This window comes from Euleptes europaea, chromosome 2, assembly GCF_029931775.1.
Source record: "Euleptes europaea isolate rEulEur1 chromosome 2, rEulEur1.hap1, whole genome shotgun sequence".
Classification (NCBI taxonomy): Eukaryota; Metazoa; Chordata; class Lepidosauria; order Squamata; family Sphaerodactylidae; genus Euleptes; species Euleptes europaea.
In genome coordinates this window covers 68,180,774-68,208,609 of record NC_079313.1, presented here as the reverse complement: position 1 = coordinate 68,208,609, position 27,836 = coordinate 68,180,774, and the positions used below count along the sequence as shown (strand labels likewise).

The window sequence follows — 27,836 nt, the reverse complement described above, 5'->3', positions numbered from 1 at the left end:
CGGCGCGAAGATGGCTGAGAAGCCGCCGCAGAAGCACGACGGGCGGGTGAAGATCGGCCACTACGTGCTGGGGGACACGCTGGGCGTCGGCACCTTCGGCAAAGTCAAGAGCTGAGTAGGGGGCCGCGATGCCGGGGGCGCCGGGGGAGGGAGGGAGGGAGGGAGGGAGAGGCGGGAAGGCTTCCCCCCCCCCCCAGCCTCTTTGCCCTTGGTTGGATGCGGATGCCGTTGGATGCCGGGCTGGCCCTTCCCCCCACTCCCTGCGCTCAGGCACCAGCCGCTTCCTCCAGCGCCCCCCCCCCAGACACCTTAGAATCAGAAAGATAAAGGGATGCTCCAGAGGCTTGCAAGGAGGGAAGGGTCTGGCTGGCCAGGGGTTAGGCAGGGGTTTATAAAATAAAATAATAATAATAACAACAATAACAAAAGAATCAGAAAGATTAAGGGATGCTCCAGAGGCTTGCAAGGAGAGAAGGGTCTGGCTGGCCAGGGGTTAGGCAGGGGTTTATAAAATAAAATAATAATAATAACAACAATAACAAAAGAATCAGAAAGATTAAGGGATGCTCCAGAGGCTTGCAAGGAGGGAAGGGTCTGGCTGGCCAGGGGTTAGGCAGGGGTTTATAAAATAAAATAATAATAATAACAACAATAACAAAAGAATCAGAAAGATTAAGGGATGCTCCAGAGGCTTGCAAGGAGAGAAGGGTCTGGCTGGCCAGGGGTTAGGCAGGGGTTTATAAAATAAAATAATAATAATAACAACAATAACAAAAGAATCAGAAAGATAAAGGGATGCTCCAGAGGCTTGCAAGGAGGGAAGGGTCTGGCTGGCCAGGGGTTAGGCAGGGGTTTATAAAATAAAATAATAATAATAACAACAATAACAAAAGAATCAGAAAGATTAAGGGATGCTCCAGAGGCTTGCAAGGAGAGAAGGGTCTGGCTGGCCAGGGGTTAGGCAGGGGTTTATAAAATAAAATAATAATAATAACAACAATAACAAAAGAATCAGAAAGATTAAGGGATGCTCCAGAGGCTTGCAAGGAGGGAAGGGTCTGGCTGGCCAGGGGTTAGGCAGGGGTTTATAAAATAAAATAATAATAATAACAACAATAACAAAAGAATCAGAAAGATTAAGGGATGCTCCAGAGGCTTGCAAGGAGAGAAGGGTCTGGCTGGCCAGGGGTTAGGCAGGGGTTTATAAAATAAAATAATAATAATAACAACAACAAAAGAATCAGAAAGATTAAGGGATGCTCCAGAGGCTTGCAAGGAGAGAAGGGTCTGGCTGGCCAGGGGTTAGGCAGGGGTTTATAAAATAAAATAATAATAATAACAACAATAACAAAAGAATCAGAAAGATTAAGGGATGCTCCAGAGGCTTGCAAGGAGAGAAGGGTCTGGCTGGCCAGGGGTTAGGCAGGGGTTTATAAAATAAAATAATAATAATAACAACAATAACAAAAGAATCAGAAAGATAAAGGGATGCTCCAGAGGCTTGCAAGGAGGGAAGGGTCTGGCTGGCCAGGGGTTAGGCAGGGGTTTATAAAATAAAATAATAATAATAACAACAATAACAAAAGAATCAGAAAGATTAAGGGATGCTCCAGAGGCTTGCAAGGAGAGAAGGGTCTGGCTGGCCAGGGGTTAGGCAGGGGTTTATAAAATAAAATAATAATAATAATAACAACAAAAGAATCAGAAAGATTAAGGGATGCTCCAGAGGCTTGCAAGGAGAGAAGGGTCTGGCTGGCCAGGGGTTAGGCAGGGGTTTATAAAATAAAATAATCATAATAACAACAATAACAAAAGAATCAGAAAGATTAAGGGATGCTCCAGAGGCTTGCAAGGAGAGAAGGGTCTGGCTGGCCAGGGGTTAGGCTGGGGTTTATAAAATAAAATAATAATAATAATAACAACAACAAAATCAAAGGGATGCTCCAGAGGCTTGCAAGGAGAGAAGGGTCTGACTGGCAAGGGGTTAGGCAGGGATTTAGGAAGCCACAGCGGTGACTTCAGATCTAGGGCCCTCGGCTGTCCTTCCAGCAGCTGACTTTCCCTGACCGCCTGCGATCCCCGTGAGATGCTCAGCAGAAAGGTGGTTTTAATACATGCACTCTATGATCTGGTTCTGCTATGCATGTTCACGCTCTTGGCGTAGGGGAAAGGGATGGCTTTGCCCTGAGAGGTTTCTGTTGTAAGTCTGGACAGGCTTTGAGACAACTTGACCCCAAGGTACGAATCGTTCAACTCGATGACGTCTCCTGATGGGTTAGTCTTTAGCGGCAAAATAAAACAGGAGCCCGGTGGAGCCTTAAAGACGAAATGCCGTTTATTCGTGAGAGGTTTTGCCTTGGGTTTGCCACTCTCTTGTACGTTTTCCCCATCCGAATTCTCAAAACTGCACGGGGGCTTAATTTTTGAGTTTTGAGAATTCGGATGGGGAAAATCTGCATCTAGTGAGGGGCAAACCCAAGGCAAAACCTCCCATGCGTAAATGGTCTAACAAAATGTATTCCAGCATACGCTTTCCAAAAAGTTTTTGTTCTTTAAAGTGCTACTGGACTCCTGCCTATTTTTATGTCGTTTGTAGCTCAGAGCATAAACTTGCTCATTGCAATAAATCTTTTGGTTTTTTTCCTCCACTCTAGCCTGCCCCCTCACATTTTATCTCCTCTAGCACTTTAAAAAGTTCCCAAGGATGTAAATCAACCCTTGGTTGTTCACCTATGGCAACCTCCAGGCAACCAGGAAAGCATGCTTTTAAAACAATGGAGTGTCTTTTGCCTTTTTTTGTTTTGTTTGTGCTACAGACACCTGAGATTAGGCAGACTAACTAAAAAATGTTTGGGGTTGGTAACTTTTGGGAGTTTTACTTGCACGGTTGATCATGCTTTTTAATAGTGCAGGAAGAGGACTGGGTGCATGAGAGCTAGTACCTAACTTCTCAGAATTCAGTTGAACTGTTTATTATCCACCACCTTTTACCAAGATCATTCTTCCAAGTGAACCTAGGAGTTCAAAGAGAGACTTGCACTTGCTTTACACTATTTGATTTTTAAATGATACTTTTGGACATTGTATTATGATCAATAAGTGTATGAAACACCATCCATCTCTTCCTAGCTTTCTGGCAATAGATACCAGCGCAAAAGGGGCCTGGGTTACTACGCTACACAACAAACAATGCTCTTTTCTCCACCTCTGAAGACATCCAAGCAGTCTTAACAGCTCCCAAGGGAGCAAAACAATTCTATCTGTGTATCTCTGTTGCTTACAGTAAGCAAATGATGGATAAGCAAAACAGGCTGTTTATTATTAATTATTAATGTATCAGCACTGAGATACCCACATACAAACGGTTAGAGATGATGAAGAGAAGGAGGCTTACTCTGCGCCTTAATCATTTTTTGTTCTGTTTCTATTGGTTGGGGTAAGCTGATCTTTTTTCCTCCTGAATTGCAGTAAGGAGAAGGTCAAGATCATTGAATATGGAATAAGACACAAACTATCATTCTTAACGTTAAGGCCCTAGAGTATATCAAAACATCCAGTCGGGATTCCTTTCACTCCTGACCATGTCTATGTGAAGCTGACGCTGTTTTTGCATTGTTGGTCTGGGAGAATGAGATGTCAGATAGGTAAAGTGATAGCATCAGGCCACCTTCCAACAGCAGTAGACAACAGGAGGGAGAAAGCTGAAGAACTGTCCAAACATTTTATTTCCATTGAGTTAATAATGTACTGTGTTGCTGTCGCATGTAGGTGTCGTCCCTCACTTAGTTGCTTCTTGCAGAGTCTTGGCAAAATGGATGATACGGTATATATCCCTGTTGTTGTTTTTTTAAAGCTGTTGCTGCAGCGTCAGATCTTTGACAGTGTGTGATATGGACAGGTACAGCTGCAGGAGCTAACTGCATACTTTATTCAACAAAGGGCTTTCCCCACTGTATCTCATCAGAATGCTTTCACACATGCCAAATAATGCACTTTCAATCCACATTCAATGCACTTTACAGCTGGATTTTACTGTGTGAAACGGCAAAATCCACTTGCAAAAGGTTGCTAAAGTGCATTGAAAGTGGATTGAAAGCTCATTATTCAGCATTTGTGGAAGCGCGCCAAGTCTCTCTTCTCTTCAGTGTGCACATACAACTGGCGTGTGTGACGTGTCCGTCTACTAAGGAAACATAAGGTTGCCAGCTGACCGTGAAAAATGACTGACCTATTTCTATGTCTTTGTAACACAAGAAATTGTTGTTGTGGGCTTTGTACAGTGTAGAGATAAGCACCATCACCTACCAATTTCGACAGATCAAGCTGCTGGAAAAGGTACAGGAACCCAAGTCAGTCAAAAACTTGACAACACTAATTACCAAGCTTAAAGCATCAAGATTCCACTGCCTTGAGGTCCATATTTACTGGAAAGAGCACTTCAGCCTAGATTACTGGGAGCAAGGCCATTAGAAACGGGCTCGGAGGGGATCTTGGGAGCCCAATTAGAAGTGCATTATGAAGTGCATTAATATATAGAGGAAAAAGGATATCTTATATTGGTGCAGGGGTAAGAAAACCTGCATTTACTGAGATATCTTCCTCTACACAATGATTACAGTTTCTTTTGTATGTGGACATCCTGGGTACAAAAGCACTCTTTTTTATAGAGGCAGACGCTACAAGCATGTTCAGAAATAGACCTAAGGTTGTGGTAACCCTCGGGTTTAGGCTGTTTGTGCATGACGGTAGCAGCAGGTAACCTGAGGTGGAGTGTTTCTAGGCTCTGAGAATAACATTCATTCTTTAGGCCTCTTTCTGTTTTCACGGGCATTGTCATTTGGAGCGTTTCGTAGAGTGACTTTAATTGAATTTACAACTTTTCCAGTGGCAAGGTAGAGCATGTCCTTCTAACATGTAGAGGCATAGGTTTTCACTTCGCCTCCGGTCACAGTTAACCTATGGGCTGCACATGTAAATTGTCCAGCAGAGCATTTCTTAACTGTTCAAACCGAACAGTTTTCGGAATGTATAGAAGTATATGTATATACTTTTCAGAATGTATAGAAGAAGCGCATAAAAAGGGCAAGCCAGAAGGTTTTTATTGGCAGCGTGGCGAGGCATTTTATTTTTAGAACACTCTTATTGAGGAAAGAATTCAGGCAGCTCTTATCTCTGCTAATAATAGTGACTTGCTCACCCTTTACCCGGCTCCTGCATCATCACTCTGCCCCTTTCTGTAGTTGGGCCATGGTTGCAATCCCAGATTGCCTCTTTCTTCCAAGAACCACCTTGTTGTAAAATCCAGTGACTCTGAAATGAAATGTTAAACTCTGTACATGTAATACTTAATGCCCCCTCACCTTAATTTAGGCCACCATAAAGATTCTCGGACTCTTAACATAGTGTCATTCCAGTGTTTGCTAAAAGCAAACATAAGGCTCCCTACCTTGTTGTGTTTTATAAAGCTAGTTATTTCAGCCTGTAACATAACTATGGATAGAGTCCACTGTATTCAGCTTTTTTCCTAAATCAAACTGCAGTTTTGCAAAACAGTTGTTTCAAAAATGCTGAACTGAAACACGTCCTCCTTGAGAGTGACTGTGTGTTTGTAGACAGGGCATGAGCAGGAATGTTACCAGGTGTTAGTCAGTAAGGCACAGGGAGCTGATGAATGGGCAATTTCTGGGAGGAGGATCCGGGAGGCAAGTTGTTAAAAAATCATGTAAGGTTTCCTTGGTAACAAATTTTGAAATCTATGCTTAAAAAGAAAACAGCCAGTCTTAATTTTTACACATCAGCTATTATATGTGTTGCTGCAGATCTATTTTAAAATAGTTAATTTTGCTAAATCTTGTATTACATTCTGGATTGTTTCTTCCAAAATCTCTCTTTTTCTCTCTCTCTCTTTCTCTCTCTCAATTTAACTTTATATTTGAATCTGGGTGGTTATTATTTTAGAGAGAAAATAAGATAAGTTTGCAGTGCTATGCACAATTACTTGAAAGTAAGTTTTGCTAAGTGGATATGCAAGGACTTGTGCTTCAAACTATTTTCTAGTTTTTTGTTTCTCAGTCGTATTCGGCATAAGCAAAGACGTGTGTGTGTAAAGTGCCTTCAAGTCGCAACGAACTTATGGCGACCCCTTTTGGGGTTTTCAAGGCAAGAGACTAACAGAGGTGGTTTGCCAGTGCCTTCCTCTAAGCAAAGACATAGCTCAGTTGATATTTGTCGAAAAGAAACAGCATGAACCATCTGTGTACTAAAGGCTAACTGTGGCCATGTCCTGATCATGGAAACTTAGAAATATATTCAAATAGAAACTGATTTGTAGAAAGCCAATGGCAGCTTAGAAAACTGCTGGACAACTCAGGGGAATAAATCTCATAGGAACACTCCCAGCGTTTCTCAACCTTTTTACCTTTACAGAACCCTTGAAATAATGTTCATGTCTCAGGGAACCCCTACATATGATTATATATGATTTATGTATGATTAGCCTATTCATCACTATTTCTTGGGGAACCCCTAGCGACTTCTTGCACAACCCTAGGGTTCTGGGGAACCCTGGTTGAGAAACGCTGCTCCAGATCCTTGTAAAAGGTGGGGTTCCAGATCCCTCAGGTAAGTTTCAACTATGGAAGCAGCTCCTGTGTCTATCCATGTCCTTCTCAAGCTTGAGGTCCACGGAGTCAAGGCAGGAGTCAACGAAGACTGAATTCAATGGAGTAGAAATGTTGTTACAGCAAAGCCTGAAGGTAGACTGAGGACAAGTACTCCTGTAAGGAGACAAGGTTGCAAGACACATCTCTTTGACTGCTGGTCCTTAAAGGCACCACACTTGGTGACACTGCCAAGTTCTCCTTTAGGACTGGAGAAGTCCTAAAGGAATAAAATAAATAAATACTTCTCTGGGAAGTAGTTAAAACAATCCGTAGTATTTTGTTTACAGATATTTGATGAAATATCATCACTAGCCTTGTTCACACATTACAGTGGATGCATTTACTATCTGTGTACAGTGTATACTTCATTTTTCTTCATACGTGCATTGAGTAATTTTCATGTTATATGCAGTGTATGCACAGCTGAACGTGTGATTGAGACCCCACATTTATCCAGGTATTGGGCCCTGCTTTCATTTGTAAAGTGAATGCAAATTTGCTCTTTCTGACAAACAGATGTACACATATACATGCAGGATGTACATATAGTGTGTTGACTGTAACGTGAAAGAGAATGCCTGGGTGAAAGTGTTCTAATTCAACACAAAGTAATACATGGAGATTTCATTGCTCTCCTTACTCTCTTACTAAGGATCACATCTTTTAGTGTCTATATCATATCCTCGAAGCACTATACAGTGATGACCTGTAGTATCTCTGTAGTTCTATTATGTGTGTGTGTTTTTTTTAACCTCTATCTCTTTGGGCTGGCTTTGAGCCCAAAATCTCAAAAAGGGATTTTACTTGAATGAATAATAAGAACCATGGAAATCACCTTTCAGTCACCTAAATAGCTTTTCTTTGAGTACTGATGTTTCTTTTGGTTAACGTTCCACTTTTTAAAAATCTAGTTGGAGAACACCAGCTCACAGGACACAAAGTGGCAGTCAAAATTTTGAACAGACAAAAAATCCGCAGTTTGGATGTGGTTGGGAAGATCAAACGTGAAATCCAAAACCTAAAACTTTTCCGGCATCCCCATATCATCAAACTGTAAGTCTTCCTGCTGCTATTCCCTCTGGTTATGCTGTGTGTTTCATGCATAGTGTATGAAATGGGATCGTGTAATTTCATCTCTGTATTCCTGGTATTTTTACTAAGCTGCTAATTAATAGTTTCAAGGTCAGTGTTGTTGTTCTGTACCAAAATAAACAGGATCTGTATTGGAATACAGTTGGTTGAGAACTGCTAGATTTGTTACATGATTTGTGCGTGAGGGAATGTTACGAGGAGCTGCTCTTCTGGTCTTTCTGTGTGCTTCTTGTGTTTTTGAGGGTTGAACTTGGACTGGAGGGATGTGGATTTGAATTGTGGGATGGAGCGGACTAGAAGTGCAGTCCTAAAGAGAGTTACATCTTTCTAACATCATTGGTAAGCCCAAGGGTATAACTGTGTTTAGGATTATACTGCAGGTGATCTAACCTAACCTTGCAAGGTCATTGTGAGGGGAAAATGAGGTAGTCCCATCTAGGTATGCCACCCTGATCTCCTTTCAGGAATGATGGGATAGCCATGTGAGGAAAGAAGCTATATTATTTATTTGGGTGTTTGTGTCCCATTTTTCTCCCCTTTTGAGGGCTCAAATTAGCTTACAAAATAAATGCAGAAACACAATTTAGACAAGCCAAATTATGCAGTACCCTTTTCCAACATCCTGGGCTGGTATTGTAGTTTGGCTCACTCAGCCACAGGGGACGTGCCATACTACAATTGTACCTCTGGCCACACTCAATGCTTGAACAAACCTTTTTGACAAAAAAAGTCTCAATACAATCTTGGCTAAATGTTTGGATTTGTGTGTAAGAGGCTTGATGTGAAACTCTATAAGGCTCCTATGCATCCACTGAGTACTGTGTGAACTGGGACTACCCTTTTATTTCCTATGTTCAAGAGCAATATACATTGGCAAAAGGATTTGGGAACAGACAACAGGATATGTCTTTTTCTGTTCTTTCCTGTTTATTATCTTTCTGTAGGCATCTTACTGGCCACTCCTAGATGGGTTGGTAAACTAGACAGACCTAGATAATGATCCAGCAAGGCACTTCCTATGTTGGGAAATTTTCTTAGTGCACAGTGGGGAATCTGTGAATTCACATCTTAACCACAGGTCCAGATAGAGTCACCTCTTCTAAGATGGGAATAATAATCACTATTGGTTCTTGTAGGTTATCCGGGCTGTGTAACCGTGGTCTTGGTATTATCTTTCCTGATGTTTCGCCAGCAGCTGTGGCAGGCATCTTCAGAGGAGTAACCCTGAAGGACACTGTCCTTCAGTGTTACTCCTCTGAAGATGCCTGCCACAGCTGCTGGCGAAACGTCAGGAAAGAAAATACCAAGACCACGGTTACACAGCCCGGATAACCTGCAAGAACCAATGAACTCTGACCGTGAAAGTCTTCGACAATAGTTGCATTTACACTCTGTTAGATTTGTGTTATTGTAATCATTTGTATCCTGGATTTTCTGGTCCGGACAGGAATCCAGTCTACCTCACAGAATTGTGAGGATGAACAAGAAGAGGACAACTTTACAAACATAGTGTAAGGATAAACAATGACTTCCACCACCCAGTTTCTGCCGTTCTTTACAAAGAATAGTTCCTCACCTGTCTTTTGATGTTGCCAGTTACTAGAATTTTGTCTGCCTACTTCTGATATACTGCTATCCTAGTTAACTAATTGGGCGGCAGATCTTGTTGTATGCAAAAGTGAGTTCTGCGATGAAGTGTTTTGACTATTGTACTGTGGCTTTTCTATCTTCGGTTGGCACCACAATTCAGGCTCACTGTGTCTTCTTTACTCTTTGAACATTGCGTTTGCATTTTTACATTGCGTTTGCACATTGAACATTGCGTTTGCACATAGAAAAAATGGAAATCTGAAAAAGAGGAGGTGGGCTTATCAAGCAAATATTTAAAGGATTATCTAACAATTAAGGGAATTAAAAGGTAAATCTGTCAAACACCCATTGCATACAGCCCAAAAAAGAGTTTATATTTTCTTACATCTTGAAAATGTTATCACTTTCACTTTCAGAAATAGAAAGCAATTATGTGGAAAGTGAAATCCAATTATGTTAAGGAAGACTTTAACAGCCCATTCCTGAGGGAGAGGGGTGCGCCAGGGACCGGAGGCAGCTTAGCCGCACAGCCTCCAAAGGGAGGTTTCGGCACCCCCCACAGATGCCAAAACCTTCCCCTTTCCTGTAAAACCCATGCAACCGCTCCATTGTGTTGCATGGGGATAAGCCACCTAAAAAGGTGGTGTATCTCCAGGAAAGGGAAAGGGAGCATTCCCCGGGCCGAAAGGGCTTAGGAGGCCACCTAAAGGCGGCTCTTCCCCTGGCCTGGCACAGGAACGGCCCCAGGAGGACGCAGGACGCCAGCACGAGGCTGTTCCAGCATCCCTGGGCGGTGCTGCCATGGCAACGCCGGGAAGATGGTGTCCAGGCCCCCTCACCGGTGTCCAGGCTACCCTGGGTGGCGTAAGTGGCACAGGCGCCAGCACAGGGAGCCCGAACGCCGGCACAACTCCTTTCTGGCCTCCTAAGGACTTTTGTCCTTTCGGCTCAGGAATGGGCTGTAAGTTAGTGATATATCTTGAGACTTTACTGTTTTCTTACTGGTGAAAGTCAAGAAATTATCTCTCTTTTTTGCCCATTTTAAATAGGTACCAGGTCATCAGCACACCAACAGACTTTTTCATGGTTATGGAATATGTGTCCGGCGGGGAATTGTTTGATTACATCTGTAAAAATGGACGGGTAAGTGGCCTTTCTAACAGTGCTAAATGTGCGGTGTTGAGGAGCACGTCTGGGAAGAGAATAGTGTAGGCAACAAGAGTAGTTTTGCTCAATGAGACTCTTTTTAAGGTTATTAAAACCAAAAATAGGCCTGACTTTACCACATTCTCATATGTAATGGTGTGCAGCTGTCCTGCCACTACTATGACACTTTCTCATTTGCAGCTCTTCCCTATAATGTTTGTTGAAAACATTCTTCCAGTTCATCTTGCTTCAGGTTACATACCATTTTCATAAACTAGTACCATAGCAACGTTTCCTAGCTTGTTATGTTGTTGTTGTTTTTTAACCTATGGTATTCAAAACTGTTTATTGTAGAGTAGCGCCACTGACTTAAGTGGAAATTCTTCAGTGAAACTCAGTCAGGGATAGTATCTTGTCATGAGAATGTGACAAATGTGTGTGCGGGCACCCTATAATGACAGTGTAATGTTTTATGACATTGGGCTGGTTGCTTCAGGCAATCCTAAGTACTCCTTTGCTCTTTTCAGTATATCTTGGTGATCATTAGTTAGAGGTATAATTGCTTAGAAATAACAATGAGCTACAGAATTACCTAGAATATGGGCAGGAGGTCAGGCTAAGAAGCAGAGACAATTGCTGGCCTCTGTGAATGCATGTTTTATAGGTAATCAGTTTTATAGGTAATCAGTTTTATAGGTAATCCTCTATAATAATAATAGTAACAATAATATATTTTATTTCCAGTGCATGTTTGTAGGTTAGAAGAACATGAAGCTGTTCTCTTTGATTCTTATGAAGCCATTAGCAGAGCTGAACTGTTTCCTACCACATGCAAAATATAATTGACAATTTTCAAAGCAAGAGATGTTCAGAGATGGTTTGCCATTGCCTGCCTCTTTTTAAAAAAAATTAGTATAGGTTTTTTTCCCCAGCAGTCTTAAATTTTCCTAATTTGATCTATTGCTCCTAATTCATTCAGCAACAAGTATTATAATAAACTATATAATTATACAGTTATAAAATGTAAAGTATGTAATCATCGTGATTACAGCATTACGATTAATGAGTAAGGCTCATCAATTAATGGCCTGAACACTGTTTAAAAATAGTTTCTATTAACAGACCTCGCCAGCTTGAGCTTCCTAACTACCTCATTTTTAATGCATGTGAAGAGGAGCATGAGGTGGTAGAAGGACAGTGTGACTTAATATTATAGTGGAGGATATCAATTTTAAATGCTACTACATCATTCCCCTTTCATTCTGCTGTCCCTGAAGAGGCATATTGAAAGAGTGGGGAGATCAAGCCTGTCTTTTCTTTTTTTGCTCTGCCTGGTACAAGGGCTCAGGATGAGAGTGAAAGGTTATGAGGAAGATTTTTGAAAGAAGAGTACTCTTCTGTAGGTTCCTCCATGTCATGGAGGTTTGGGAGTAAAGAAAGTCCATGCAAGGTGAAGGCGTCTTCTGTTGTGGGGAGGGGAAGGGAAGGTGATTGTAAGCCGCTTTGAGACTCCTCAAAGGTAGAGAAAAATGGGGTATAAAAACCAACTCTTCTTCTTCTTACATCTGGTTTTCTCTGTGGAGAGAATTGCTTTTGTAGTGGTAGCAGTGAAAATTTCCAAATGTTGAATGTTTTTGTAGATTAAGAACCTTTACTTACTTAGCAGCTTTGATTCTAAGACTTGAGCCATGAAGTATCATCTTCGGATTCCCCACACATACACCTGCTGTGTGTTGTTCACTGTAATTCTGCCTTGTATGACTCATTATAGAGGCACATCTTGCTTTGCTGAGACTTTCAAAAAAGACCTTGAACATTCTTTCCCGCCCTGCATATTTTGTAGGTTGAAGAGGCTGAAGCAAGGCGCCTTTTTCAACAAATTCTGTCGGCTGTGGATTACTGTCATCGGCATATGGTGGTTCACAGAGACCTGAAACCAGAGAATGTGCTGCTGGATGCAAACATGAATGCCAAGATAGCTGATTTTGGTATGTGACCCCAGCAGCATTCCAGTAATGCAGCCCACTGTAAGCCACTTGCTAGAGTGTGTCAAGGCAAACATCCTTCAAAGAACCCAGAGTCAATTTTCATCACCATTAGCAGTTTCGTTTCTACTGTGAAAAGCTTCGCTCCTTATAAACATTGGCCTAGTTCTAGCTGGGCTAGTAAATTTACATCCAGGTTATACAATATCAGAGTACCAGTGGGAGCCCTTATGATTGACTGCTGCTCCATTCACAACATTTGTAAAGAAATAGCTATGTCAAGGTGAAGGCTTCTTCTGTTGTGGGGAAGGAAAGGTGATTGTAAGCCGCTTTGACACTCAAAGGTAGAGAAAAGCGGGGTATAAAAACCAACTCCTCACATCTGGTTTTCTCTGTGGAGAGAACTGCTTTTGTACGAAAGGCAGTTCAGTCATGCTGTCCCTGACCTGTAGTCTGAAGCAATCCAGCCATGATGCAGGGTCACCACCTTAGTGACGGCCATTCACTCGCCATTGATGTTATTTATGGTCCTCCTTTCTCCCAGGGCCTCAAAGCCATTACACAGGGCCTCAAAGCAATTACACATAGTGAGTCAGTACAATCACAAAATGGGACATTCAATAAACAACGCACTAGGATTGTAGAAGTCTAGAACCACTCAGAGCTCTAAAAGATAGCATAGCATAAATATTAACATGACACATTAAGCCGTGCAAAAAATTCAGGATAGGATCCAATTTACTCTATTAATGTATCCAAGTAAGTTTGTAAATCATTTTGTACAGTGCAACCCTATTACCTGGGCAGGAAGGCCCTTTTGGATAAGAGTTAATGGGTTGTCTCTGATATTATTTTCTTTCTATATTTAGTCCCAGCCAACGATAGGTTTCTTGTTATTTCATTTGAAAGAAGTCTTTTTTCCTCATTTCTCTGTCTCACTAGGCATGATTGTGTGCCTTCAAGCACAGAGGGCAAAGTGTTGATCCACCCCATCATCCCCAGCTACTCTGGAGATACACAACAATATGCCAGGCTGGGCACTGCAACTTGAGGCCCTTTATCTCCATGTGATATCCAGTGACCTGCTCCTCTCTAGGCCTCTTTGCACAGAGCTGACTCTAACTTGTGATGATAGTCACCTGTGTGCAGAAGCCGACAGAATAGTGCCCAAAGGGATTCCCTTACAAGCACTGACAGGAAGCTTTAAGAAGTTAGCTGACAATATGAAGCCGCTTTTACAAAGACAGCCTTTGTGCTTTGTGATAAATTATTTCTTAGTAGTTCTAATCTCAAAAAAAGATATTGCAGAGCGGGGGGAAGTGCCAAACAAAGTAACCCAGATAATTAAAGGGTTGAGGCACCTTTCCTATGAGGAAAGGCTAAAGAGTCTGGCTTTTCAATTTAGAAAAGAAACAACTAAGGAGATTTATAAAATTGTGCAAGGAGTGGGCAGAAAGAACTTTTCTCCATCTCCCAAAATACTAGAACTGGGGGGCACCTAGTGAAGATAATGGGGAGTAGATGCAGGACTGTCAATCAAAAAGAAAATAAATTGGAATATGCTGGATGTAGTGATGACCACAAGCATGTGTGGCTTTAAAAGGTTCATGGAGACTAGTTCCATATATGGTTACTAGCCAAGATGAATAATGACTACCTTCATATCAAGAATACGTAGAATATCAGTATTAGGAGGCAACATCAAGGAATTGCCTTGACATTTATGTCCTGTTGTTGGCCCTCCAGAGCAACTGGTTGGCCACTTTGTGACGCAAGATGATGGACCACATGTACCACTGTCTGATCCAGCAGGACTTTTGTCATGTTCTTAGGGTTCTTGGAAATGTGGCATATTTGCTTATTTTCTGGTTTTATTTTTTGTTCTGTTGTTTTGCTACTCTATTATGGTCGATTTTTCACGGAGCTTTCACGGTCTCACGTCTGGTTTGCATCGGTGCAAATTTTTGATTATTCATGACTGATCCGATTTGAACCACAAAAGCCGCTTTTTCCCCGCATCAACCCAAACCTGTTTTGAGCCGTTCTTTCCTGATGGTGCGCAGTTTTTGGCTCAGAACTCCATGAAGAATTTTTTGCTTCAGTTCGCTTGCCCCCGCCCATTACGGCTACTTCCTCCTCCCCCAAGAATGGTGATTGGCTGGGGGGGTTTTGTGCTTTGTTGAGAACACTGCCCCTTTGGCAGCAATTCGTTTGGCTGCCGACAAGTGTCGCTTCCTCAGTCAGTCTTCTGACTGCGTTCCACAGCATTGGGTTTGGTCAGCGTTTGATGATTAAGCATTTGATGATTATTGTAATTTATTTCCTTTGTTTCGAAAGTCCCGATTGATTGCTGGCGGATACTAGCCAGTCGCATCAAGCGGCCAGGTCACATGCCCCCAGCTGGCCAATGGCGGAGGGGATTTGCAGCCGGGGGGGGGTTGAGCAGGGGAAGGGCTGTACAGGGGCCCACCGAGCCGGCTGCGCGGCCAGCGCGCAGGCCTGCAAGGCCCCAGCGGCACAAATCTCGGCCACCCCCTCAGCGTTAGGCCGCGGTGCGGGGGTGCGGCCGCGGGGGGGGGGGCACGCGGCTCCCTCCCTGGGTCTTATTCTGGCTTGAGTGAAGAGGAGCTGCTGCTGCCGTCCTCCTTCCTCCCTGCCCTCTTCCCTACTTCCTTCCCAGCTGGCGGCATGGAAAAGCCCCAAGAGAGCCAGAACGGCTTCTTGGAGCCAGGTGGCCCGGCCAAGCTGGAGGCATGTGTGAAAGTCTGGAGGGGGGGAAGCGCTCCCCCCTCCACACTTTCACACACACCTCCAGCTTGGCCGCGCCGCCCGACTTAAGAAGCCGTTCTGGCTCCCTCGGGGCTTCTCCATGCCACTAGCACGGCCCGGTGAGTGTGTGTGTGTTTGGGGCGGGGAGAGCCTCCTTCTTTTTCCTTCCTTCCTTCCTGATTGCGTGTGTATGTGTGTGTGTGTGTGTATGTGTGTGGAGGGGGGGGAAAGCCTCCTTTCCTTCCTTCTTTCCTTCCTAACCTCTCTCCCTCCTTTGCATAACCTCTCCTAGGGTTGCCAGGCTGGAGACCTGGCAACCCTAGCCTTCCTTCCCTCCCTCCCTCCCTCCTCTGCAAAGCCTCTCTTAGGGTTTCCACTCTCCAGTTGGTGGCTGGAGTCCTGGCAACCCCAGCCTTCCTTCCTAGCCTTCTTTTCCTTCCCTTCCTTCCCTCCTCTGGGAGGGGTATTCATGGCTGTTAGTTAGAATGGATACTAGTCATGCTGCATACCTATTCTCTCTAGTATCAGAGGAGCATGCCTATTATTTTGGGTGCGGTGGAACACACACAGGCAGGATGTTGCTGCTGCAATTGTCTTGTTTGGGGGCTTCCTAGAGGCACCTGGTTGGCCACCGTGTGAACAGACTGCTGGACTTGATGGGCCTTGGTCTGATCCAGCAGGGCCTTTCTTATGTTCTTATGAAGTAGGTGGGGCTGAGAGCATTCATAAGAAAACTGCTACTTGCCCTGGGTCACCCTGCTGGGTTTGTGTGTTGGAGCATGGTAGAGCTCAGACTCATGTTTTTCTTTCCCCCTCCCCAGCAGTTCAGGGTGGCATTGCGGGCCAATAGAGAGGTGCGGCTGAAACATAGTTGTGCAGAAAAAGAAGGGGGGAACATTTCCACCCAGGGTGGCTCATTTTCGCATGTTTCCCCCCTCCCATTTTAATTCAGAGTACTGTATCTGGCTTGATTATGAAAACCTGGTGTGTGTTGGCCCAAGAGTGATGGTTGGGGTGGGGGGTGGGTTAGCTCTCACCAAGGGAACTCCAAACATGCATGGCAGCAGCACTGCTCAGAAAAGCCCACAGAATCTGTTACTGGAAATGCTGAAAGATTATTCTTTCTCATGTGGGCCAGGCTATCAATGTACCCAGTGCTGCTCAGAGGAAAGAAGAAGAGGGGTGGGTGGTGGGTTAGCTCTTTGGTGTTGGGTCAGCCTTTGAACATAGAGCATTTCACGCTTCTATGAGAACTGTGTGCAGACATATAATTTGAGAGTTGATGCAGAATCCAGCTCCAAGAGAACATCTTTTCTGTAAAAATAGAGGAAGGATGGTGTCTTCTGTTGCCCCAGAAGGTCGGACCAGAACCAATGAGTTGAAATTAAATCAAGAGTTTCATCCTCCCGAGGTCAGTGGGGGATGTCTTTCCAAAAACTGCACAAAGTAGTAAGGAATCCATAGTCATGTTTTGAAAATGGCTGCCTGGCTGCAAGAAGCAGCCCCCCATCGCAAGAGCAGTGTGCACAGAGCCCCCCCCCACATGAAGACCGGAATCTCTCCAAAGGGAGAGCAGTTCGCGAGGTGATTGCCAACCTCTTGTGGAGCCCCAGACACAGGCATTGTGCTGCAAAAATCAAATTTCAATTCATACAAAGAACTTGTTACATTGCTATTGTAATGCAGGTGGTGGGGGAGGTTGTGGAAATTTAAGCTGTAGCTGTGTGACTCATCACGCGTGTTGAGGTTTTAGCCAGCTTTAACCTTGGGGAGGGGGAGAGGGAGGAATCAATGATGTTATGTTCAACTGATTAATACAATCTCACAGCAGAAATGGAAAAGTAACTTCAAAATGTCAAGAACTTCACAATCACCAACACAACCAGGAGACCCACATTGGGGGGGGGGGGCATGATCATGTAAACCTACATAAGATGGTGTGTGGCTGAAATGTGGAACAACAATTCAAGATTACTGTAATCCAGCACTAGCAAGCATGCAATGCTCATGGCACACTGAAAACCCCCCAAAAGGGACTGGTTCTTCATATGAGGCTGGGAAATATCAGGTTATGAAGGGGGGTGACGCAGGAAAGCAAAGGGAGGGAGGGGGTCCATGTTCCACAGAGCGACCAACCAAAAATGCCCTGGAGTTGCCCCGTAGCAGGACGCTCCTCACGGAAATGGGGGGTGGGGAATAATGTGTCTGTGCTTTGAAAAGTGCAGCCTGGGCGCAAGAAGCAGGGGCACCCCGGCAAGAGCAGCATGGACAGAAGCCCCCCCCAACAACACACGCACACAGGATCACGCCGGTCGCCCCCTTCCCTGCTCACTCCCCCTACTTTGTAAAAGAATGGAACTATGGATCTATAAAAAAATTTTTGAAAAGGGGGAGACCAATGTTTGATTCCACTTTGTCACTAGGAAGCAATGCTCCACCAGGCAAGGTCGTTCTAGTCATGGAGTAGGAATCACCAGGGGAGTGGGGGCGAATTTCCTGCACATCAACACCCACCCCCAGAGACACAGCGAAGGAGAGAGGGAGCGACATCTAGTGCCCAACTTAATAAATGCGTCCGCGGCCTCGTTTAAGGGGAAAGGGGGCGTGCATCAACAGTTAGCTTGTTGGCAGGGAGGAGGGCTGAAACAGCGAACCGCCGTTAAGTGCTGCGGCCTTTGCTTCATGAATAACCCAGACTGCGTCGGGATTAATTGATTTGAATCGCATTCATGAATAACCGTTTTAGTTTGTGTGTTTTTTTGCTCCGACACAAGGCAGCAAATTTTTGAGTGAAAAATCCCCCCTTGATTTACCTTGCTCCTTCCATGGCGGCACTTCCCTTCCCTCTTTTTTCGTTGTAATGGTGTCCATAGGTTCCTAACTTTACCATTTGGGTGCATTTGTGTATGTCAACATGGGAGAATCTTCTCTTTAGGACTTTCCAACATGATGTCTGATGGTGAATTTCTGCGAACAAGCTGTGGCTCACCCAACTATGCAGCACCTGAAGTTATCTCCGGAAGGTAGGACATGAAACCACTGGATGCCCTTTAAAAAATAAAAATACATGGTTTTGGAATGGAGATTTACTCCAAAGGCTCAGAAACTTGTGGTCATGGGTGTATTTAGTCAGTGTTCACATGGCAGCTTTCTAGGATTCAGGATGTATAATTTAGGTTTCATCAATAAACAGTAGCTTGACAAGTACTATGGGAAGATCCCAAGATTTGACCAGTGTGGCAGGTTATGGTTTTTTTTGAGTCAGTCGAGAAACACTCTACTTCCAGTCACTGAACCAAGGAGTGCATAGAGAATGGGTATATCTTGGTTAACAAATATCCAAAACAAGTGGAGTGGCAAAGAATGTATTAGAGACATTTGAAGAATGTGAGACAGGGAGATCAAAAGGAAGAGCTCTGGGGAATTCCAGAATGATGGGCAGACTGTGAACAAGAGCAGGATGGATGTTACAGTAAACAGATGCTCTTGAAAATGTCATTTTGAGGAGTGTTTACCATTCCTTTCCTCTTGCTCTGCCAGAGATCCCCGAAGAGCTCGGGGGCTTCATGCAAGAGACGTGTGACATGCACATTGTCTTAAGCAACAATGTCCTTCTTTTGCTCAGGTTGTATGCTGGTCCGGAGGTTGATATCTGGAGTTGTGGTGTAATTCTCTACGCCCTTCTCTGTGGGACGCTTCCTTTTGATGATGAGCATGTCCCAACACTCTTTAAAAAAATCCGTGGAGGGGTCTTTTACATTCCTGAATATCTCCACCGTTCAGTTGCCACCTTACTCATGCATATGCTACAGGTTGACCCACTCAAACGAGCAACCATCAAGGACATACGGTAAGTTGTGGTGTCGGAATTCTACTTAGTAAGATTTTTTCCCCTGTGGTAAAAGTGAATAGGATCACATTAGCTGACAAACTCGAAAAATATCCCTGATGTGGAAAAAGAGCTGTTGGGCTAGAGACAAGCAACAATGGCTGTTTCCCTGTTTCCTTTACATTAAACTATACTTTAGTATTTCAGTGGCGAGTCCCGGGAAGGAGCAAGGTTGGGCTTCACAGTACACAAACCTAGTAATTGATGGTGTAGTAGTTAGACTGCTTGATTTTAACCAGAAAGAGCAGGGTTCAGATCCTTTCTGAGCCATACAACTCACTGGGTATCCTTTGGCCAGAATTAGCTTACATGGTGGTTGTGAAGATAAGATGCCGGGGAGAGGGGGGAGAATGGTAATGCTGCCATGAGCTCCTTGGAGAAAGGGCAGGGGGAAATGTAACAGATAGTTATTGGAAATGACATTCATGACAGTTGAATAATCAGAAGTATAAATAAATGGGATTGCTTTCTAAGCAAGGGTCACCAGAAATCCTAAACTGAAGAAGTGAACATTAACATTTTTATGTGATGTAGACTACAAAATGCTTTCACAGATAACGCTAACATAATCCCTCATACTATTGCTTGTCTTTCTTCTCCTGCTTCCCTGTCAACTCGTGATCCTCAGGTACATTTATTTTATTTTGCGATTTGTAGCTTGCTCTCCCCAGCCAGGCTCAGGGCGGATAACATCATTTAAAAATACATCAACAATATTAAAACAATAAGATTAAAAGTTAATTTCTGAATTTAAAACAGCAAAATCCTAATTTAAAATAAACCCTAAGAATCTCAGATGGCACCTAAATTCCAATCAATCATATTGGCCAAGATAGATGGCAGGCCACCCCCTCAGTTGATATGGTATATAGTCTGAAAAGGAGGGGGGGCAGGGAGGCCAGCAGATCTAATACCCGCTGCTGCCCTCAACTGTAGGCCTGGCAGAATAGCTCTGTCTTGCAGGCCCTGCAGAACTCTTTAAGGTCCCACAGGGCCCTGATGTCACCAGACAGACCATTCATCCAGGTAGGAGCAGGGCCGAAAAGGCTCTCATCGAGGACATTGTATCCTGAGGCCCTGCTTATATTTATATCCTCATGGGTACAGCGCATTGTCATAGTGTGTGATTGGGAAATAGGGTAATACATGTGCACAAGGGGCTTCCACAGTGTTAATGAAGGTGATACTAAATTTGCTTTAATTGGGCTTAGTTTGTGGTCTCAATCATTTATTGTGACTGTACATTATTATTGGTCACACCTAGAATTTTATCAGGAAAAATACTGAATCACGAATATAAATTACAGCCTTTAACATCAAAGTGGTTACACCAGTTTACATTATAATTTGTTGTGGTTTGTGCCAGTTGACGTTGTATGTGCTGTCATTTTAGTGCCATGGCTTGACTTCCAAGATTACTAGGGTTGCCAGCTCTGGGTTGGGAAATACCTGGAGACTTTGGAGGTGGAGCCTGAGGAGGGTGAGGTTTGGGGAGGGACTTCAATGCCATAGAGTCCAATTGCCAAAGCGGCCATTTTCTCCAGGTGAACTGATGTCTATCGGCTGGAGATCTCCAGCCACCATCTGGAGGTTGGCAATCCTAATGATTACGCATATTGACACTGTCATTAGATAGTATTCATAAGTCTCAGGGTTTTTTCCCCCCTTTCTAGAGAACATGAATGGTTCAAACAGGAACTTCCAAGTTACTTATTCCCGGAGGATCCTTCGTATGATGCTAATGTCATTGATGATGATGCCGTGCGAGAAGTATGTGAGAAATTTGAGTGCCCCGAATCTGAGGTGATGACCAGCTTGTACAGTGGGGATCCCCAAGACCAACTTGCAGTAGCATACCATCTTATTATTGACAATCGAAGAATCATGAACCAAGCCAGTGAGTTCTACCTCGCTTCCAGCCCTCCCACTGGCTCTTTCATGGATGACACTATGCACATCCACCCAGGGGTGAAACCCCACCCGGAGCGGATGCCTCCTCTAGTAGCAGATAAATGTCCCTTAGATGCACTGAATACCACTAAGCCAAAACCACTGACTGTGAAAAAAGCCAAGTGGCATTTAGGAATACGGAGTCAAAGCAAGCCTTATGACATCATGGCAGAAGTCTACCGTGCTATGAAAAACCTGGATTTTGAATGGAAGGTACGGAATGCAAGTGCATTGTGGCTGTTTATCCAGAGCACTTATTCTTGTAAATTCTCAATTGAGTCTAGTAAGGTCCATGACAATGCCAGATTATAATTACTACTTTACTACTGCCTGTGAATATAACATTAAGTAGCATATATATATTTTAACTACTGACCAGAGAGCACATTTTTGTTTTTTAAGATGCATAAACTTGAAGATGGGGAGTTCATACCACCTTGCACAGCTGTAGGGATTGCAGAAACTCTTCAGATGTCTAAATTCCCTTCTAGAGAACTAAACTTCCCGAAATCTCTTATTACTTGTGCATAGCTACCAGGAATCATGAAGACCAGATAAAACGATGCAACGTTTCCCCTTAAATCTGTCTTAAATAATGTGGTACTTCCCAGCCCTCTCCTTTTTTGGCCACAGGATGGTTTAGGAGGCGGCCCTGCACCCAGCCCGGATCTGTAACGCCCCAGGAACGCCTCCCGGGATGCCGTTACGCCCCGGGAATGCCTCCCAGGACGCCAGCACAGCCTGTGACAGCAAGGCCCCATCGGCAGGCCAGCTCTGCCACGCCAGCGGCCTGCAACCGGCGTCCGGGCGGCTTATACCAGCATCAGCTGCCCAGACGTTGGTGTGGTGCCTTCCTGGCCTCCTAAGGGCTTTTGCCCTGGAGGCTCAGGAATGCGCTATAAAGCATGTTCAAGTTGTCAGTGCCATGCATTTATTGCAGCATCTGGGGAGCTAGATATTTATACAGTTAGTATTGCCCCAGCATTGGATGCATTTTCATTTGTTGTTTGAATTTTGAAATGGAAGTACATCTTCTGTTCTGTCTTTCTCATAGACAGGCGTGGCAAAAATGTACTTAGGTTTTCTTTAGGCTTGTGCATTGCCCTCCCCCCCAGGCTTTCAGAGTTTGTTGTGATGTCCAAATTGGGGCATTTAACAAGTTGCTAAACCAGAAGCCCTATGGCGCAGAGTGGTAAGCTGCAGAACTGCAGTCAACAGCTCTGCTCATGACCTGAGTTTGATCCCGACGGAAGTCGGTTCCAAGTAGCTGGCTCAAGGTTGACTCAGCCTTCCATCCTTCCAAGGTTGGTAAAATGAGTACCCAGTTTGCTGGGGGTAAAGTGTAGATGTCTGGGGAAGACAGTGGCAAACCACCCTGTAAACATAGTCTGCTTAGGAAATGTTGGGATGTGACATCACCCCATGGGTCAGTAATGACCTGGTGCTTGCACAGAGGACTACGTTTACCTTTTAAAACCAGGATTAATCTGATTTACAGTGCAATCACATGCATGTTTACTCAGAAGGAAGTTCCATTTTATTCAATGGGGCTTACTCCTGGGCAAATGTTCTTAGGATTGCAGCCTGGCAGCACAATCCAAAGGGAGGAGGGCGCGGCTGGGGACAGTGCAGCCATGGCACAGCTGGGCTACCTCCTGAGCAGTTTGCTGCACCAAGTGTAGCAAGCCACACAAGGAAATTCCTCCAGGGCCCCATGGAACTGCTTTATGCAGCTCCATGGCACTATGCCCCCATTTTTACTGGCATAAATGCACACTGGCAAAAGGGTATTCCCGGGGCGAAACAGCTGAGGGAGCTGACTGAAGTCAGCCCCGCCTCACAGGAACGAACCCTTGTGCCAGAGGAACACTGCCGCCATGGCTGCATTCCTTGGCACCAGCATAAATGTGCCTGCGTCGGCGTAAGGGCCCATGTGGAGGCACAAGTGGCACTTATATCGGCGCAGGGGTCATGCTACCTCCAAACCTCTTTCCCCCCCTTTAAGATTGCACTGTTAGAATCCCAGCCTGTAGGCAAGAAATTAATTTGCAAACCACTCCATTTCAGGCTTCACAACACATTCTGATTTTTTTCAAATCAGGAATATTTTGATCTCAGCTTTGTGTGCTATGGGGAGAGAAAGCACAAGATTCCAGGAATAAACCAGGCTTGTTCTTGCCACAAATACCTTACACCTTGGATATAGGTGTGCTTGACTTTTATTGCATACATTTGTTGAGAATAGGTGCTTAAAAAGAGTGTTGTGTATGTTCTAAAAAAAATTCAAAAGCCTCCACAAAGGTATCTCAGATTGCATGCCAAGAAAAGCTCTCTGTGACCCACATGCATTTTGAAAATGAAGAACATCTGCCTATATTCACTTTATGGAGTAATTTGTAAAAAGCAATATGGGCTGCTGTGAACAATGAACAATGTAAGATGCTAAAGCCATTCCCCCTAATTGTGCATACGTCTACTTGGGTTGTAGGCAGTGGTATGCCAGGCACTGGGGAATACCTAGTAGCTTGGCGCACCCATCTTTCCTACAGTAGATGAGTGACAGGGCAAACTCTTGAAAAATGAAACATGAACTGTGAGAATCAGCCTTTACATAAGAAAGAAGACAGTATTTTTCTTTTACTGCCTATATTATATATTTTAATTTAATGCACAGTTGTTTCCCAAATAATATTTTACAGTCTAGTATTCTAGTATGTGCTGCACAAAAAATACAGTTAAGGCCAGTTTTGCATTTATTTGTTGAATCATGTAATGTCATGTCAACTATCAAAGTGCAAAGAGTGATTTTGCAGATGATCAAAGCCATGAGGGGGGATAGGCAGGAATAATTGTTTATAACAGAACAGTATCTAAAATGTCATGAGTATGGACAGGCTAGACATTGGTTTCTTGTAGTCTGTAAATACGGACTAAAATATTGGTAACCAAATAATGGAAGAAATTATTGTGTCAGAAGTAAAAAATGTACTTCCAAATATGCTAACTGAAGAGCTTTGAAGAATTACCCTCAATATTTTTCTCAACGAGGGTATTGACAGTATTTAAAGTGCAGTCGTTCTTTTGATGCAACATTCTGTTCTTGAGATGTGTAATACTAAATAAAAGGCTGCTGTTTCTCTTATGCCAAAATTCCATTTTCCCTGAAAGCCAGTTACATGTTTTAGGTGGTGAATGCCTATCATCTTAGAGTTCGTCGGAAGAATCCGGTAACGGGAAATTACGTGAAAATGAGTTTGCAGCTTTATCAGGTTGACAATCGCAGCTATCTTTTGGACTTTAAGAGCATTGATGGTAAGCAGGTTTCTGGAGAGGCAGCATATAACTTTTCTAAATAAATAATAAAGTACAGTGAATGTTGTGGCATAAAATCAAGAGATTTGATTTCACAGTCTCTTTCCTTTGCCATCACCATAGTTCCCCTCCCCCCAGCTATTTTATGGTTTGTGCTAGTAAGAACTGCTGTTCTCAAAATAGCACTTGGATCTGTTTGTTATCATTGGAGTTATCTGGTGAGAGTTTAATAACATAGCATTTAAAAATATGCTCCAACTGTCCCTTTTTACCAGGAACAATCCCTGTTTCCTGGAAACTTCTCCCGATAAACCACAGTCCTTGTTTTGTTCTATTTTCATCAGGGAAGGAGGGAATGCTTTGTTGAAATGTCATTAGTGGGGTTTCCAGGGTTGTCGTACTTAAGGGTTCAGCTTTTCCTCCAGGATTTACCGACCTCTGGAAGTTGAGTCTGTGACTGGCACATGATGCATCACGGCTAATGCATGTGCATTTACACAGATGTCCCATGACTTCTGTAGCACAATACACTGCACAGCCTGCTATTTCACATACATGCAGGGCTAATTTTGAGCAATCATTAACAAATTGTAGGGCCATGCTGTTTCTAGCATATCTTCATCCTTTAAACCAGCAGTACCCAATCCTTTAAACAGCCGTTCCACAGAGTTCTCCCCCCCCCAAAGGTTCATTTTATGATTTTTACTGCTCCAACTGTGAACCAGAACAAGCCTTTTCAGTTTCACTTTTTTGTGGTCAAATATTTTCACCTCTATTTTTCTGTTTAAGATGTTGGGGGTGAGCAGGGTGCCCAAGAACTGGAAGAACGCAAAGAAAACACTTTGGATTTGCATGCCCTTTGCTTAGCTTCACCAAACAAGCAAATTTCTTTCACCAAGCAAGCAAATTTCAACACAAAAATCAAAATTCACAGCCTCACTAGAAGTGCCTTGTCATTAATATTGTCATTAATATGTTATGTCACAGAACCCAAAAGTTTCATAGGTTTAGATCCCCTGGAGATTTTCCATGGGCAGAAGGATTTTTGCTCATGGAGCACAACTGTCTTGCCTCACTCTCCCACGACAGCCTGAAATACTCCCCCCCCCCACACACACACACACCTTGTTCCTAGGAACAAGCTTTCAGGGGGCATTTCAGGCTGCTGCAAGAGTGGGGACGGACAAGGAAGTAGCTCTAGAATGGGCTGTAAGACAAGATCAGGACAAGGCTGAAGGAGCGGGTTGGGCTTGATAAGAATAGGGAATGGAGTCAGAGTCAACTGAAAGTAAACAGGACAGAAAAAGAATTACTCAAGTAGTTTAGTAAAGATTGAATTCCCTGGGGTCAAGTGTTCACTTTTCCCCCATGTCAGAGCTGAAATCAGAGGCATCCTAGTTTAGGACGTCTTGAGTCTAACCACAGTTTATGATATTCAGATTCAAGCACTTCAACAAATCGGAGTTTGTTTCTTGCCCACAAATTTAGAATCCTAATTTATTAGCAAGGAACAAACTTCAGTTTGTTAAAGTGCCTGAATTTGGACATAACTGAAAATTATGTTTAGCTTGGTTATGGGGGAGGGCGGAATATTAATTAATTATCATTATCATTGGTTCTTAAAATAGGAAGTCTTCAATTACATGACTGTATACATGGGCAGGAGATAAGGTAAAGGAGTGCAATAACATGCGAGCCCAAGCATTTAGTGCTTGTTTACATTATAAGCAAATGGTGGTTGGTTTGTGAGGTCTGAATACATCATACAGAGCCGCCTTAGAAATCTTACCTGGGAGTAAGCTCCATTGAATAGACGTGAGTAATATTGTGACTTGACTCGCTTAGGAATGCTCTCTTGGTGCTCCTCATGTTATCCTTATGGCATAAAAATTGCTGCAACGTGACTCTTTCCTGATCTGCAAAGATAACATAAAAAACAGAAAAGGACTCCCCCTACAGAGCCTGAGGCTTCTGACAACACGAAAGAGGCATGGGAGCACACTGCCCACCTCACAAATGTAACATGAGAAGAGACCTTAAAGACTCAACTATCTGACACAACTGCGAAGGAACCGCTAGGCTAAGCTGACCGTAAGAGGCCCTAAATCAGGGGTGGGGAACCTTTTTTCTGCCAAGGGCCATTTGGATACTTATAACATCATCTGTGGGCCATACAAAATTATCAACTTAAAAATTAGCCAACCAATACGTTTCTCCACGGCCCAGGTGGGAAAGGGTTAACACAGTTTCTTGGGTGGTCCTAGCAGCTCCACAACTAATGACTCTTCTGCAAGGGGGAAAAAGGGTTCCTTTTCTTGGCAAAACAAGCTCACATCTGCCTTGAATACAGACTATTCCTGTCCGTGGGACAGGTGGATCGCGCCTTAGATCCTTCTGAGCTAGAGATCTGCCAGGACCCACGAAGGGCCGGACCAAATGACTCCGCGGGCCTTAAACGGCCCCCGGGCCTGACGTTCCCCACCCCTGCCCTAAATGTATCAAGCTATATCCATTCCTTCTAACCTCAGTAGGAGGAGCTGTTGCTGGTAAAGGAATGATCAGGAGCAGGAGAAAGGAACACAGGGTATCCACCTAATACCAATATGATAAGATATTTTAATGTCATGTGTTTATGCCTTTCAAGATGACGTCATGGAGCAAAGATCAGGCTCTTCCACACCTCAGCGCTCCTGTTCTGCAGCTCGTTTGCACAGACCAAGACTGAGTTTTGATTCTGCAACTGCCGATTGCCATTCGCTCCCGGGATCCCTCACTGGCTCCTTGACTGGGAGCATGCCTTCTGTCACGCCACGTCTTGGGAGCCACACCATGGATTTCTTTGAAATGTGTGCCAGTCTCATCGTGGCGCTTGCCCGCTGAAAGGTATAGTTAAGAAGCTCGATTTCTCTGGGCCGGGCCTTCGCAGAATGTGCACAAAAGAACAGTTTTGAGCATTGTCAGCAAAGGAAAGCTTAACTCTGAAAGTAGAAATAATGATCTCTGTGGCTAGAATGTATAATGTATATTACGGGAAGTATACAAATGTGGCTCCATTTATGTAATTCTAGTGGCAGTGTTTGCGTTATTTTTGCAGGGAGTTTGGAATGTTTCTGTCGGATGCTGAATATGGTAGAAGAGGTGGAGCAGTGGAATGATTGGTAGTTCTAGGAGAGTAGGATTGGGGCCATGTCCAGCTGCTGGTAGCTGTCTTGATGATATTGCTTGCCCCTCCCAAGTTAGAGTCTACCGAAAATGCAACAGCTGCCAAAACTTAAACATGTGTGCTATTGCAGAATCCACAGTGCCCCTGACATTGTGAATATATCAGTGCAATAATGTTCCTGAAGACTTGATTATTCCTTCAAAAGATTCAGTAAATTTATTTGATTTTAGTGAACACATACTAAGTTAAAATAAGGCCCATAGCTCAACTGGAAATGC

The 27,836-nt window shown here is 43.8% G+C and overlaps 1 protein-coding gene across 2 annotated transcripts; it reads left to right on the top strand.

Moving 5' to 3' along the window:
- Positions 1 to 27,283, top strand: PRKAA2 (protein kinase AMP-activated catalytic subunit alpha 2). 2 transcript variants are annotated; one of them, XM_056844117.1, is made up of 9 exons: positions 1 to 110; positions 7,574 to 7,715; positions 10,394 to 10,487; positions 12,334 to 12,478; positions 18,180 to 18,267; positions 18,870 to 19,094; positions 20,807 to 21,296; positions 24,269 to 24,395; positions 27,040 to 27,283. In XM_056844117.1, exons 1-9 carry the CDS (start codon positions 11 to 13, stop codon positions 27,273 to 27,275), a joined length of 1,647 nt encoding a protein of 548 aa, XP_056700095.1. In that variant the 5' UTR covers positions 1 to 10; the 3' UTR covers positions 27,276 to 27,283. The 2 variants fall into 2 exon arrangements, with proteins under 2 accessions (XP_056700095.1, XP_056700096.1); XM_056844118.1 differs by lacking the exons at positions 1 to 110; positions 7,574 to 7,715 and adding an exon at positions 8,006 to 8,093.
- The last annotated feature ends 553 nt before the right edge of the window (positions 27,284 to 27,836 follow it).

Coding starts and splice junctions, on each gene's coding strand:
- PRKAA2 (XM_056844117.1), top strand. CDS start 11: ATGGCTGAGAAGCCGCCGCAGAAGCACGACGGGCGGGTGAAGATCGGC. Junction 10,488..12,333: donor ACATCTGTAAAAATGGACGG/GTAAGTGGCCTT, acceptor CATATTTTGTAG/GTTGAAGAGGCTGAAGCAAG. Junction 18,268..18,869: donor CCTGAAGTTATCTCCGGAAG/GTAGGACATGAA, acceptor TCTTTTGCTCAG/GTTGTATGCTGGTCCGGAGG.